Source organism: Carcharodon carcharias, chromosome 9 (genome assembly GCF_017639515.1).
Source record: "Carcharodon carcharias isolate sCarCar2 chromosome 9, sCarCar2.pri, whole genome shotgun sequence".
In the NCBI taxonomy this organism is placed as follows: Eukaryota; Metazoa; Chordata; class Chondrichthyes; order Lamniformes; family Lamnidae; genus Carcharodon; species Carcharodon carcharias.
In genome coordinates, this window is record NC_054475.1 from 134,224,747 (window position 1) to 134,239,719 (window position 14,973).

Below are 14,973 nucleotides of genomic sequence, written 5' to 3' on the forward strand. Positions count from 1 at the left end.
CCAGTTTCTACCTCCCCCAGATCTGAGCCCAGTCCTAGAGATCTATCACCCTTTCTCCTTTACCATCTCTCCAGCATATATCTGCTCTATCCTCCTATTGCAATGCAAACTTACGTGTGGCATTGAGCATAATCCAGGTATTACTATTTTTTTGAGGTCCTGGATCTTAATTTCTTTTCTACCTCCCTAAACTCTGCCTGGAGAGCTTATTCCTCTTTCTTCTACCTTTGTTCTTTGTGCCAATATGGACTGCAACCTCTGACTGTTCATCCTCCACCCCCTTGATATTCTTCAACTGGTCCTTGAAACCAAGTAGGCAACCAAGTGCTGGAAAAACCTAGCAGATCTGGCGGCATCTGTGGAGAGATAAACAGAGTTCATGTTTTGAGTCCAATATGATTTAATTTTCAGAACTCTTCTTCTGAAGAGTCATATTGGACTGAAAACGTTAACTCTGTTTCTCCCTCCACAGATGCTGCCAGGCCTGCTGATTTTTTGCAGCACTTGGTTTTATTTCTGATCTCCACCCGTTTTGCTTAAATCTGAGATATATAGAAAATAAGAGTTGGTTCTCCCAACCCTCCAATACTATTTGCTTTGGGGGGGAATCCAGAATAAGAGGGCACAGCCTTGAAATTAGAGCCTGGGCTGTTAAGGAGGGATGCTAGGAAGCATTTTTTTCATAGAAAGACCTCTTTCCCTCATTAAGTTGTTGAGGCTTGACCAGTTGACAATTTTAGCATTGACTTTGACAGATTTTTGTTAGGGATGTGCATTAAATGTTTCTTTTGTTGATGGAGTAAGATATACATAAACATGACCTAATAAATTGAGGAAAGGTTTGAGGGGCTACTCCTGTTTCTGTGCCTGTAAACCCCTCAAATGATTCCTGTTTCTGTGCCTGTAAACCCCTCAAATGATTCTGCCCTTTTTTCTCTCCAGAGTAATGCATTCCACATTTAAGCAAGCCTTTATTTTTTAAAACTGCATATTCTCCTAACCATTGCAGTACTATGGTCAGTACTTAATCACTTCCTCTTGTAAAACTTGATAAAAATATGTTTATTTTTGCACTTTGTTTTGTCCTTCAGGTTGGTTTGTTCATAAAATAAGACTGGGCTTGTATATAACTTGTGGCATGGATCAATTAAAAGTTATCAGCTAGACTGAGTAATAGAAATTATATTTCATTCCAGACCAGGACATGGGTTTGTCCAAATGAGCTGTTAATAAATCATTATTTACTGTTTACTTTGAATTTTGTTTCTCTATTCCCACCCCCATCTTTAATGTAATTCAATGTTTCAACAGGCTGCCATCTGTCGATGTAGTCAGCCCTTGTCAGGATTCAGTGCCAGGTGTGTGGAGGATGAACAGATGCTACAAGCCATCAGCAAGGCCAATCCAGGAAGTTCTTTCATGTATGTGGTAGACACAAGACCAAAGGTATTTTTACTTACCAAATGATTCAGTAGATATTGAATCAATGGACTGAAATCCATTACAGTTTGCTTTAGTGTTTCTGAATTGGGGTGGAGGAAAATCATCTGCAGTTCCCACCAAATTGATAGCTGGTGATTGAAGACGTATAGGTGTGAAATTTGGATCCGTAACACCAATAGAGGGTACTATGGAATCTAGAGGCTTTCCAACTGAAGCATGGAGTCCAGCCACTTCTGGCGCAATGACCCGTGCGAGAAAGAGTGATGGCATGGGCATCCCCATGCTGCATTGGACACATCCATAAAGGTGCAGCCGTGATATCAAACAGCCCTGCGGGCTGATTTGATGCTCTCCTTATAAACTTGAACCAAACAGCTTCGTTCAACATATTTACTGATCACACCACTGAACATGCGTTCAAGGGCAGGAGGGTCCAACCTTACTGTTATTTAAAGGGCCAGACACCCAACTTTCAGGTAAGGCAATTGAGAATAATTTTCCTGTTCCGAAGCCTTGGAATTTTTGGAGGTATAGTGGTGAGTTCCTGGACTGGACATTAAGTGTTGCTGCATTCACACAGGAAGGGCAGAGGATTTGGTGATCATAATACCAAAGGCTACAGCAGGCATGGGAGCTGCAGTTGCATTGCCTCTTGGTCTGCAACATGATAGGCAGATGGGGTATAGGCTGTGGAGAGGATACGCTCTGCAATGCTCTCAGCCAGGTTCAAGCTGGCCTCCTCCGTGCTCCTTAACAGTGACAGGAGGCAGTTTGGAGGCCAGCTAATGCACTCAGCATCTTTGTTTGCCTCCGCATCAGTGTTTCTTTGTATGTCACTATATCAAGTCTTCCTCTGAGTCCTGTCTAGCAGAACTCATCTGCGACCATGCTGTAGAGTAAGCTGGCATATGAACTGTCCTTTCCCCCAGGTCTGGCTGCAGCCCACTTATGTTGGTGACTCAGCACATGCAGATCCAAATCCTATATTAACCTCTGAGATACAGTGCCAGTGTTTGAACTGATGGCTATGTCATGTCAAGTGATGGGCATCTTCATCAGATAATGCTCTCTCGCTTCTACCTGGGTGTGCTTTATTTGGCAGCAGTTTATAGATGCCTGAGAGAAGGAAATCAGGAAGGGCAAGGTTGAGGTGAGGAAAGGGCAAAAAAAAAACAAGAGGACCATAGACAAATCATCTGCATCTTGTTTATCATTCCAGATAGCAGGATGCAGGAGCTGCAAGTTGAGAAGGGGCATAAGGCAGTAACATACCATCATTCTTGAGGTTCTCAGTGATGCTGGATGTCAGAAGCTCTGTTGCTGCCAACTCTGGGGATGTAGGTGTCCTTGTCCCCCACCAGTTCTGCTCTACTTCTTCCTATTATGGGCCAAATTGCCCTGCTAGAGAGGGAAATATGTCAGTGATTGTGTTGCTTTGCGTTTGGGTGATGTGTCTGCCATAGCTGAATAGCTGGAGCTATGTGGGAGCTGGGTGTGAGCCTGGACTTATTAGAATTAGTGTGAGGTGGAGTATCTGGATGTTACAACTGAGTGTTTGGGACTAGTGATGGGTGAGCAATGTGGGTGTGGAACATTGAGCAGCACGAGAAGTTGATGGAATGCTAGGTATGAGATGTCGCTTGAAGATGTATTCACTGATCTTGACTACTGCGTGAGGCCACTGCACTTAAGGCACTACTGCTCTGTCTTTGTGGCCAGACTCTGGGAATTGATCTCCCATTCCCTTTTGAGGATGGTCCTTGAGATTCTCAAATCTCCTCTCCTATCTCTTCCACCACTAAGGCTTTCAGTACCTCATCCATGGGCCATTTTCCTTGTTTAGAACTGTAGCCATAGTAGTCAGCAGCAGGCTCCTATGATTCAATGCAGCTTCTCTTTACGAGGAGCAGACTGCATCAGGTGCTGTCTGTGAACACTGCTCAGCCCCCTACTGAGCACCTTGAGGCCAGAAACATGGGTCCCGCTCAGAACGATGCACAATCAGATAAATGAGGAGGCAGCACCAAGTTTGCATGCTAACTGCCTCCATAGTGTGACCCCATACCCAAAAACACGCAGATGCGCTGTCATCCCATATGTGTGGATTGCAGTTGAAGACAGCATGAGACTCGGCTGTGATGCCTTCTAATGCCAAGGAGCATGTTAATTAAGGGTGTCACAAACGTATGCTATACACCTTTGGGGTACAAATTTATTCTTCAGGGTGCTCAAAACTGTAGGCCCGCACAAAACTAGTCATTATACTGCTGAAATGCTGCTAAAAGAGTCAGCAAGAAACTTCCTTTAAGTGGTGATTGAAAATGCCATTTGATGTTATAACTTGCGATGATGGGACAAAATGTAGAATGGTTTCCTAACTTTTTAATTCCGTTTTAAAAATTGTATTAACCCATGGAGCAAGACAAATTGATAACTATAGCAGATAACTATGGAATACATGCCTCAGCAAGAGCTGAAAATAAAAATCCATATCGGAATACAAATAGGGCCAGGATTACAGGGAAAATGTTCACAGTATTGATTTCTTTTATAGCTGAATGCCATGGCAAACAGAGCTGCTGGGAAGGGATATGAAAATGAAGATAATTATTCCAACATTAGGTTCCAGTTTATTGGTATTGAGAACATACATGTGATGAGAAACAGTTTGCAAAAGCTTTTAGAAGGTAATGCTCCTTTTCTACTCCCGCTATTATTTGTTTATTAAAAGCAAACAGGTTTTTGAATTGCTGGTTCATAAATTAATCTCTTTGAATGAACAAAAAATAGAAGTCATTGTGGTTTTAGGGCTTAGTGTTACACTGGTACTTTTAACTGCTGAAATATCCTTAACTAAAGCTATGATGTGCAGCTTCTGCTCTGGCAAGTATCAGTGAGTTCCGCACAGATCTTGAGCCTTTTTGATCTGTATGACTTTGTGACACAAAAGCAAAATACTGCGGATTATGGAAATCAGAAAGAAAAATAGAAATTGCTGGAAGCATACAGCAGGACAGATACCATCTGTGGAGAGAGAAACAGAATTAATGACTGGAATTTTATTTGCTGTGATCAGATGCATGGCCGACCTGAACTAGTGCAAAATCGAATGAGAAACGTTGAGTGGATGTCTGCCGTCATAGAAATGTCACGCCATATCACGGTCGGCGGGCACACGCGGGAATAGGATGCGTGCCCATCGGCATTTAAAATTCCAATTAAGCCAATTAAAGCCCCCAGTTGAGTGGGATTTTTAGTGACCTGTGCGCTTTTACGCTTGGCGCGCAAGCCAATTGGCTAAGCGACCTTCACGTTCTTGCGTCATTCTCGATTCAGGGCAAGATACAATGCCCAGAAGATGTTCGAAGGTTGAGGAATTAGGAGTATTGTTGTCAGTTGTTTGTAGTTGCATTGAAGATAGAAAATGGCGCAAATTATGTGCAAATATCCTTTGAACAATGCTGCAACTCCCTGAAGCAGCTCCACAGCAGTTATCAGCCTTCAGGGAGCTCATTGTAAACCGTCCATCTGCACTCTCACTTCTCTCGGCACCTGCCCTGTTCCCTCTCCTCCTCTTCCCCCCACCCAAAGCAGCGCTGAGCCTCTCTTGGTGCGCGTTTCACACTGGCTGCCAATTAATTGATCAGCCAGCACGAAATCGCATTTCTTCACCAATGTCCGCTGGAGCAGATTTCACGTCCACTTCTGGGCCCGCCAACTGCACATGCCCGACAGGTGCAAAATTCAGGCCAATGTTTCAGATTAATGACCTTTCATCAGGCTTTGTGATATACTGGTAGGCGGCTTTACTGCCTATGCCAGGGGTTCTCAACTGTGGCTCCGCAGCTCTCCTTGGGGATATGCAAGAAAGTTTCAATGGGTCTGCCCAAAATAATTACTGGATTGAGATCTTAATTTATAAATGGAAAGTCTTATCTGAAAGTTCCAGAATCAGTTACACCATGACTTTATTTATCCCCAGCTAGAGGAAGTGTATTTTTTTTTTTTACAATAAATCTTACAAATCCTTTATTTCCCTTTCTCCAAACACCAAAAATATCCTCAGCAAAACTATTCTGATTGTTTTTGTTACTCGAATACAAACCTTTCCCCATTTTCCCGCGCCCCCATGCTACTTAATTGTTTTCTATAAATTAATGAAAGCTTGAGGAGAGTCAATTAAAACTCAACTTTCATAAAATAAAGAAGCAAATTAATTATTTTAGAAAATAGTTGAAATTGTGCTGAAATGTCTTGCCATTTTTGGACTATTATTATTCTTCGGCCATCTCAGAACCCATTGACCTAGAGTCGTTCTTGACTCCGAGGGACTGCCTAAGAAGAAGATTGCACTTCTCTTTATTAAATTACGTGTACTCTGATCTGTAATGTCAAAACAACTGTGCTTGTCCAAAACATTATCTGTTTTTATTTCATCCTGACTTTATCTATTTTTATTCTCTCCCTTTCTGTAAGCACTGATTGTGCTGAAATGCTATCTCATGGGTGCACCTTTTTTTTTATTATTCAGTTACAGGATGTCGGCTTTGCTGGCTAGGCCAGCATTTATTGCCCATCCCTAATCGCTGTTGAGAAGATGGTGGTGAGCTGCCGCCTTGAACCGCTGCAGGTCATGTGGTATGGGTACACCCACAGTGCTGTTAAAGAGTGAGTTCCAGGATTTTGACCCAGTGACAGTGAAGGAACAGTGATATATTTCCAAGTCAGGATGGCAAGTGACTTGGAGGGGAACTTCCAGGTGGTGGTGGTCCCATGTATCTGCTGCCCTTGTCCTTCTAGATGGTAGTTATGAGTTTGGAAGGTGCTTCCTAAGGAACCCTGATGAGTTCCTGCAGTGCATCTCATAGATGGTATGCACTGTTGCCACTGTCTGTTGGTAGCGGAGGGAGTGAATGTTTGTGAATAGGGTGCCAATAAAGCAGGCTGCTTTGTCCTGGATGTTGTCAAGCTTCTTGAGTGTTGTTGGAGCTGCACTAATCCAGGCAAGTGGATAGTATTCCATCACACTCCTGACCTTTGCTTGTAGATGGTGGACAGGCTTTGGGGAGTCGGGAGGTGAGTTACTTGCCACAGGATTCTTAGCCTCTGACCTGCTCTTGTAGTCACAGTTTTTATATGGCTAGTCCAGTTCAGTTTCTGGTCAATGGTAACCCCCCAGGATGTTGATGGTTAGGGATTCAGCGGTGATGATGCCATTGAACGTCAAGGGGCGATGGTTAGATTCTCCCTTACTGGAGATGGTTGTTGCCTGCCATTTGTGTGGCACAAATGTTGCTTGCCACTTGTCAGTCCAAGCCTAGATATTGTCCATGTCTTGCTGCATTTGGACTGTGTCAATATCTGAGGAGTTGCAAATGGTGCTGAACATTGTGCAGTCTTGGTACTGACAGATCATTTGGCTATGAAGAACCCTGCAGCCAAAATGGAGTCACACTGTAATATTTCCATTTGCAATTGCTGGATATTGATCAGAAGTGATAACCAGATTTTATTTGATATAAAATAACAAAATGCTGGAAACACTCAGCAGGTCTGGAGGCATCTGTGGAGACAGAAATAGTATTAACATAACATTTTATTTCCTTCCTGCCTACTTTTCCCCAGTACGGGGAATGTTCAGTAGTACATTTTCATAAAATGTATAGAGACAATCAATTCTCAATTTGACAATTAAGCATATCTCTTCGAAGATTACACTTGGAAAATGCCCAAAATTTGTGTCAAATAGCTCATCATTATAGGACTTCTGTCATTATATTTGCTAAGTACTTTTGAAAGTTTTCGGTTTGGGAGAGCCTTCTATAAATGCTGACATGCCCTCAGATCTTCTGCTAATTTTGTGTTGGTGAGCCATGAAGGTAGCAATGCTATGATTACAAAACATATTATAAAGAAGCTGAAATAGCATGCTCCTACATCAAAAAATGCAGCTCTCTGTTGACCTCCAAGCTTGGGGACCTCAAACAGCTTACTTTATTTGTACTTTTTAATCTTCATTTGTTCCATTGTTGCAGTGGAAAAATGAATGTTGCTGTTACAGTCAGGTGAGAAGTGATAGAATGACTCCCCTCTTCTTTCACTCAATTGATTGCAACCGGTGTTTTTAAAACAATGCATGCCTATTCCGTGAGAGTTTAAGTGCTGTGAGACACATATTTTCTTCTAGTTTTTTTTAAAAAGACTAATATTTATTGTACTTAATACCCGACTTAATTAAAAAATGTTCCAACTCTCTCATGCACACACAAGTAAATTACAAAGTGGGAGCATAGGTTAATTCGTTTAAAAGTCAAAAGTCAGTTGTGTACAGATTTGGTAGATTGATGCCTTGGATGTTTTCAGACTGGGCTCGGGGGTCTTTCAAAATTCTACGACAGGATGATTTAAAGACAATTTGCAGACAATTTCTATTTGGTCTCCTGGAGTCAGCAGCTGCTAGGTTGGTTTTTAGACACTGCCCGAGGCATTCAGCCATCAAACAACAGGTTGGGATCGAGAAAGTGAATGTCCACTCATGGTCCTTCTTCTGCATCCCCTATTCTGTTCTTACTGGCCTAGAGAAAAACAGTTTTTTAAACACAAAGCGGGTTAGTTGGCTCATCACATGATCCCCTTTCAACAACTGACCAGTTACCCAAAAATTGCTGCAGCAGGTTGATTCCAGGTCCATGGTTTAGACATGATCAGATTATGGCTGGAAGACTCCCTTCTCAGCCAACGTCCATTGTCCAAAGTTCTTGTGACTCATAGCTTGATCCACACCCAGCTAAATACAAAGGTGCTGTCTGGATGTTTTGTGAATAGGTCAGGAGATGGGTCATTCGCATTTCTCTAAATTGATTTTCTCTGATGGATTCTTCTAGACCGCCTGACTCCATTTTAATGGCTTTGGAATTTGTAGGGAACAGTTATGCAAATGTCTGGCCATCTTAGCAGCTGCTGCTTAAGTTATTTTAAAAAAAATGCTGCTGTTCAGTCTTTGTACTTAACTGGTTTTTTCAGCCCAATAAACAGTCATTTTTAATATATAAAACATGGGTTTTATAAGTTACAAAATATAGCTTCTTGTTTCTTTTTTTAGTATGTGAACTGAAGGCCCCATCAATGAGTGAATTTCTCACTGGTTTAGAAAATTCTGGGTGGCTTCGTCACATTAAAGCGGTCATGGATGCTGGTGTCTTTCTAGTAAAGGTAATGGCCAGAGCTTTTTTTTTTGCCAGATTTCTTCCCCTTTCTAGCTGGTGTTGAATCCTTAATTGTAATCTTACTGAATGGTAGAGACTTAAGTTTATATGATCCTGAGCTCTTTAGTTCTCTGCCTAAATCCCTCTGCCTGGTCAGTCTCCCACATCTTCAAAAGCTGCATTACAGTGAACTTCTGTAGCCATACCTTTGCAGCCTCTTCTTCAAAGTGGAATTAGTTGTCCGTCTCTTTTTTTTCTTGCACCATGGTGCTTTCCCTAAATGGTTCCACTAGTTGCACTAACCCATAAACAAGCTTTTTTCAAATTGTTTTGACTGTGAAGTTCTTAAATCTGACAGTAGTCCTTCATACACATTCCCTTTTCCCTGCCATGCTGCAGTTCTGCTTTAATTGAATATTAGTATATTAGAAAGAATCACATTTGTATAGCAATAAAGTTTTCAGAACACTCTAATACAACTTTTGAAGTGCAATCGTCATGTAGAATAAATTTATTTCACTGATGACTTGAGAATTATTGGTGTTTCTGTTAAAATGCAATATATGATATTTATAAAGGAATTTATCTGTTTAAAGTTACTTTTTTTTCTGTTCATTGTTAATGTTAGGCAGTGGCTGAAGAAAATGCTAGTGTTTTGGTTCACTGTTCTGATGGGTGGGATCGTACTGCTCAAGTTTGCTCACTGGCTACGCTTCTCCTGGATTCCTACTACAGGACAATAAAGGGATTTATGGTGAGGATGTTCATGAATGCACCAAAGTGTTTAAGATTTTGGCTACTTCGTCTATTTCAAAAGGAGTTAACCTGGTTAAGTGATTTACAGCCTGTATTCTGTTTCCTAACTGATCAAAACGCATCTTACAATTTAACAAAATTAGTCTTTGGACCAATAGTTAATAGAATTGCTCTGCACTTTGCAGGTCGGATGATGCCCAATTGAATTATCAATCTGTCCTGTGTTGGTTAATATCAGCTGTGGAGTTGGGGTGGGGCAAGGAGGGTGGTGGGAGGAGGTAGCACGGACGGCACAATTTTTCTCAGTGCCCTGAGGAAGTGGTGGGGAAAACTACATTGGATTCCTTCTCATTGCTGTTCCATCACTTCTGCAGGAAAATGTGCATGTGTAGATGCAGCAATGCCAAATTCTGTTCTCACTGTGAAACCCTCATCATCAAATAACCTGTCAAAACTCTAGGTTCACATTTGAAACAATGCAGAGGTGCTGAAGATCTGATGATACTCGGGGAACCATATCCCAACATAAGTTAGCACCTTCAGGAGAGGAAAAAAGGGAAACTTGTTTTTAATGTTTGTTCTAGGAGCTGCAATAAATTGGTATGAATTTAAATACCTATTTTTTCTTCATATTTAACCCTTTCTTTGTTATCCTTTTCTTAAAATATTGACACTTTCAAAATCACAGCCCATAAGAGTCAAATGCTGTTACCTTGGGAAATCTTGCCCATGGTCAACACCCACATATATACATTTCCACAGCACTCATGGTTAATGATGAATAGTATTCTCCTCAAATAATTCTTCCATCTCCCTGATGCAGTGACACTAAGGCCAGTTGTGGTGTGCTTGCTATGCATTGACTGAGATCAGCACAAATTGAAGTTGAACTTCTTGAGTTGAATAACTCTTAGTGTTATAGAGTTTACAGCATGGAAAGAGACCCTTCGGCCCATCATGTCCACTCCTGTCATCAAGCTCCTATCTACTCTAAACCCATTTTCCAACTGTTGGCCTTGTATGTTGTGGCATTTCAAATGTTCACCTAAATACTTCTTAAATGTTGTGAGGGTTCCTGCCTCTACCACCCTTTCAGGCAGAGAGTTCCAAATACCCCCACCCTCTGAGTGAAAACTTTTATCCTCAAATCCCTTCTTAAACCCCCTGCCCCTTAACTTAAATCTATGCCCCCTGGTTATTGACCTTTCCACTAAAGGGAAAAGTTTCTTCCTATCTACCCTATCTATGCCCCTCATAATTTTGTACACCTCAATCAGGTCCCCCCTCAGTCTTTTCTGCTCCAAGGAAAACAATCCCAGCCCATCCAATCTCTCTTCATAGCTGAAATGCTCCAGCCCAGGCAACATCCTGGTGAATCTCCTTGAACTTCTTGCGTTGAATAACTCACCTACCCATTTTAAAGAAAATGTTTAAACTACTTTACTGCAAATGTCTTGACTTCTGTTTTCTATATTTTCCCTGTATTTGTTAATTTAATAGCACTAGCAATTTCAGTTAGTGTATATGTTTTAATCTGAATGTTTTCTACAAAGGTAGTTTATATTTGGGGGATATTTTACACTGGCCCAAGTTTTACAGTCAGTGGTGAACAAACAGCACTAGTTGTTAATTATACTTAATGCGTGCCCACAGACTTTTTGTGAGCTTTTGCACTGGGAGTAGCATTAATAGAAATCCATTTCAGCACAGCACCCTCTACAAGGAATCAGTGACCTGTTTGAACAAGACAGTCCTTAACCAATCAGATTGCAGAGCATAATTCAGGAAAGTAGGTTGGAATAGTTAATTGAATATAAAATCATGCACAGAAAGAGAGGGAAAGAATGATGCTATTGAGAGATAAGAGACAATGTTAAATAAACTTAAATTTGCAAAAAGAATTAAAATCTGAAGGAATGAGTCTCTAGATATGTAAAAGTTAATTTTCAGTGCCAGAGGGATTGTCATACAGTAATAAAGACTGAGACTGCTATTTTAAAAATTCACTTACATTTTTAATAAGTCCTAATCATTTTTGGCATGCTTAGTGGGTATCAACATCCCGCCTGATTTGTTTTTTGTCGTAACTTAGAGGCGCAGTTGTGCTCAACCTGCGCGGGAACTTCTGGGTTGCTGTGCAGCTTAGAGGGAACATTGATGTGTATGTATCATGTAAATGCTTCAATTTCAAATTGTTCCATGTGCTTCAATGTTGAGTTCCTTGGCGAGTTACTAATATAATGAAGCTTCTGGAAGAGCAAGCAATTTGGACTGTAACCTTCTGATTTATGCATTTAAATGCAAATGTGTGGTTGCCAGAATTTGCTCTCTGACTGATTCCAATAATGTTGAGCACTGACAGCCTCACTTTTATTTTACTGCAAAAACCTGGCACTGTCTTTCATGTGCTTGGAGAGGAGATCCCCAGGGAGGTCACGACAGAGAAGCTTGCAAACCACATCCTTGAGCAGATATTGTTAGTGGAATTGTTTAAATAGTTTTAAAGTAAATACATGGTGACTTTCCAGCTGTGTTGTATCCTGGCAGCTTTATTTTTTCATAGTTCTTGCATGGGTTAATGACTGATAAGTTATTGTGACTTATGTAATTTTTTTGAGATAAGGATGAGGAATTTAACATGACAAAAATTATGCATTGAATTGCCTATGCTTTGAATTTTTTTTATACTTGGCCCCTGTCTCAAAAGCTTAGGCTTACTGTAAATATTTTTGCCCTATGCTGTGAACTTATCCTCTAATTATACCACAACCTACCCTGCAGCTCTACTACTTGTGAAGGATGTAATTATAGTGTAACAAGGTATATGAGCAATTTTCATTTATAAATGTTGACACAGGAATTTACTGCAGCGTGTGTGTATAGGGAAAAATCTTGTATCTGTGTATTTCATGATTTTTTTTCAAAATAAGTTTCTAAGACCACACTTAAATAATAAAGATGTCCATGTGAGTTTGTCACCCCTTGTGAACCATGCTTTTGGTTGAGTGTGCGATCCTGACCAGTAGATGATTACTTTTGAGCAAAAAGTACTCATCCTACAATTTCCTTCACTTTAAACTATAGCAATTTACATTGTGGAAGTACATTTTCTTCTTTTAAATAAAAAATAAGTTGGGTGTTCTTCAAAGTAGAAAAGCATAGCCACCAGTTAGGAAAAATAATTGAGGAGGCTAAAGACACAGCCAAAATGGAGGGATTTTTGTATTGGGGATAGGATGATAAGCTGAAGTGATGATATGAGAATTCCAGAGAAGTGGTATAATACAAGAAAAAATGGGCAAACAAAGATGGAGGGGAATGAACAGTATCCAGTATCACGAACACTGGAAGAGGATGTGGTTGTAAGATTGAGAGGATGACAAGAGTGGAGTGATGAGAGTGGGTTCCATTGTGTTGAGGTTGCAGGTTTCAAAGTGCTGTATGAACGTTAGGTAATGAGGCACGGAGAACTGCAAGTAAAGCATGAGAACATAAGAAATAGGAACAGGAGTAGGCCATTCAACCCCTCAAGCCTGCCTGCCATCCAATAAGATCATGATTGATCTGCCCCAGTCCTCAACTTCCCTTTCATGCCAGCTCCTCATAGCCCTCAACTCCATGATATTTCAAAAATCTATCTACCTCCTCTTTCAGTGATCTAGCCTCCACAACTCTCTGTGGTAGAGAATTCCAGACATTCACTACCCTCTGAGAGAAGAAATTCCTTCGCATCTCAGTTTTAAATGAGTGTCCCCTTATTCTGTAACTATGTCCCCTAGCTCGAGGTTCCTCCACTAGTGGAAACATCTTCTCAACATATATATCCTGTCAAGCTCATCAAAATCTTTTACGTTTCAATAAGATCACCGCTCATTCTTCTAAACTTAATGAAAAAAGCCTAATCAGTTTAGCCATTCTTGGTAAGTCAACCCCTTCATCCCAGGAATCAGCCTACTGAATTTCTTTTGAACTGCCTCCAATGCCAGTATATCATTTCTTAAATACAGGGACCAAAACTGTACACAGTACTCCAGGCCTCACCAACACCCTGTACAGCTGTAATAAGCCTTCCTTATTTTTAAACTCCAACCCCCTCGCTATACAGGCCAAAATTCCAAAATTTGCCGCCTTAATTACTTGCTGCACCTGCATGTTAACTTTGTGTTTCATGCACAAGAACACCCAGATCCTTTGTGCTACACTTCTTTGGAGTCTCTCTCCAATTAAATAATGGTCTGCCTTTTGATTCTTCCTACCAAAGTGCATGACCTCACACTTTCCTACATTAAACTCCATCTGCCAAGTTTTAGCCCACTCACTCAACCTGTATATATCCTCTTGCAGATTCCTTATGTCCTCAGCACAACATGCCTTCTCACCTATTTTTGTATCTTCAGCAAATTTGGATACATTACACTCTGCCCCCTCCTCCAAGCTATTAACATAGATAGTAAATAATTGAGGCCCTAGGACTGATCCTTGTGGCACTCCACTAGTTACGTCTTTCCAACCTGAAGAAGAGCCAATAGTCCCGACTCTCTCTTCTGTGTTCCACGCCAATACATTACCCCCAATACCGTGAGCTCCTATCCTGTGTAATAGCCTTTTATGTGGCACCTTATTGAATGTCTTCTGGAAATCCAAATACACTGCATCTACCGGTTTCTCTTTATCAACTCTGCTTGTTATATCCTCAAAGAACTCTAGCAAATTTGTCAAACATGACTTCCCTTTCATAAAACCATGTTGACTCTGTTTGATTGAGTTAAACTTTTCTAAATGTCCAGCTATTTCTTCCTTAATAATGGACTGTAGCGTTTTTCCAACCACAGATGTTATGCTGACAGCCTGTAGTTTCCTGCTTTTTGTCTCTCTCTCTTCTTGAACAGGCACGTCACATTAGCGGTTTTCCAATCTGCTGGGAGTTCTAGAATATTTTGTGGAATGCCTCCACTATCTCTGCAGCCACTTCCTTTAAAACCCTTGGACGCAGGCCATCGGATCCTGGCGACTTGTCTGCCTTTAGTTCCATTAGTTTGTCAAATACTTCGTCCCTTGTGATAGAGACTGTTGCAAGATCTGTCCTCCCATTAGTTCCTTGTTTATCTGATATCTTTGGGGTGTTTATAGTGTCCTCTGCCGCGAAATATTGGTTTAAGTTATCTGCCATTTCCCTGTTCCCTGTTATCAATTCTTCAGTCGCATCCTCCAAGGTTCCCATGCTCATTTTAGCCACTCTCTTTCTTTTCATATACCCATAGAATCTCTTGCTCTTTGTTTTTATATTTCTTGCCAGTTTACTTTCATAACCAATTTTCTCCCTCTTTATTAGCTTTTTAGTCATCCGTTGCTGGTTCCTAAAAACTCCCCAATCCTCTGGCCTACCACTAGTTTTTGCTACTTTGTATGCTTTAATTTTTGATCGGATACTTCCCTTGACTGCCTTTGTTAACCATGGATGGTTCATCCTTCTCATCGAGTCCTTTTTTACCGGGATAAATTTTTGCTGAGCTTTATGAAATATCTGCTTAAATGTCTGCCACTGCTCATCCACTGACCTTCCTCTTAG

General features: G+C 40.9%; 1 protein-coding gene across 2 annotated transcripts in view; it reads left to right on the forward strand.

Annotated features, from left to right (window-relative positions):
* The window catches only part of mtmr8 (myotubularin related protein 8), a 58,443-nt gene that overhangs the window by 22,539 nt on the left and 20,931 nt on the right, over nucleotides 1-14,973 (forward strand). For both annotated transcript variants that reach the window (XM_041194936.1, XM_041194937.1), the window contains exons 6-9: nucleotides 1,312-1,446; nucleotides 3,998-4,130; nucleotides 8,546-8,655; nucleotides 9,277-9,402. In XM_041194936.1, the coding sequence (XP_041050870.1) occupies nucleotides 1,312-1,446; nucleotides 3,998-4,130; nucleotides 8,546-8,655; nucleotides 9,277-9,402 (504 nt within the window). The remainder of the gene's footprint in view (nucleotides 1-1,311; nucleotides 1,447-3,997; nucleotides 4,131-8,545; nucleotides 8,656-9,276; nucleotides 9,403-14,973) is intronic.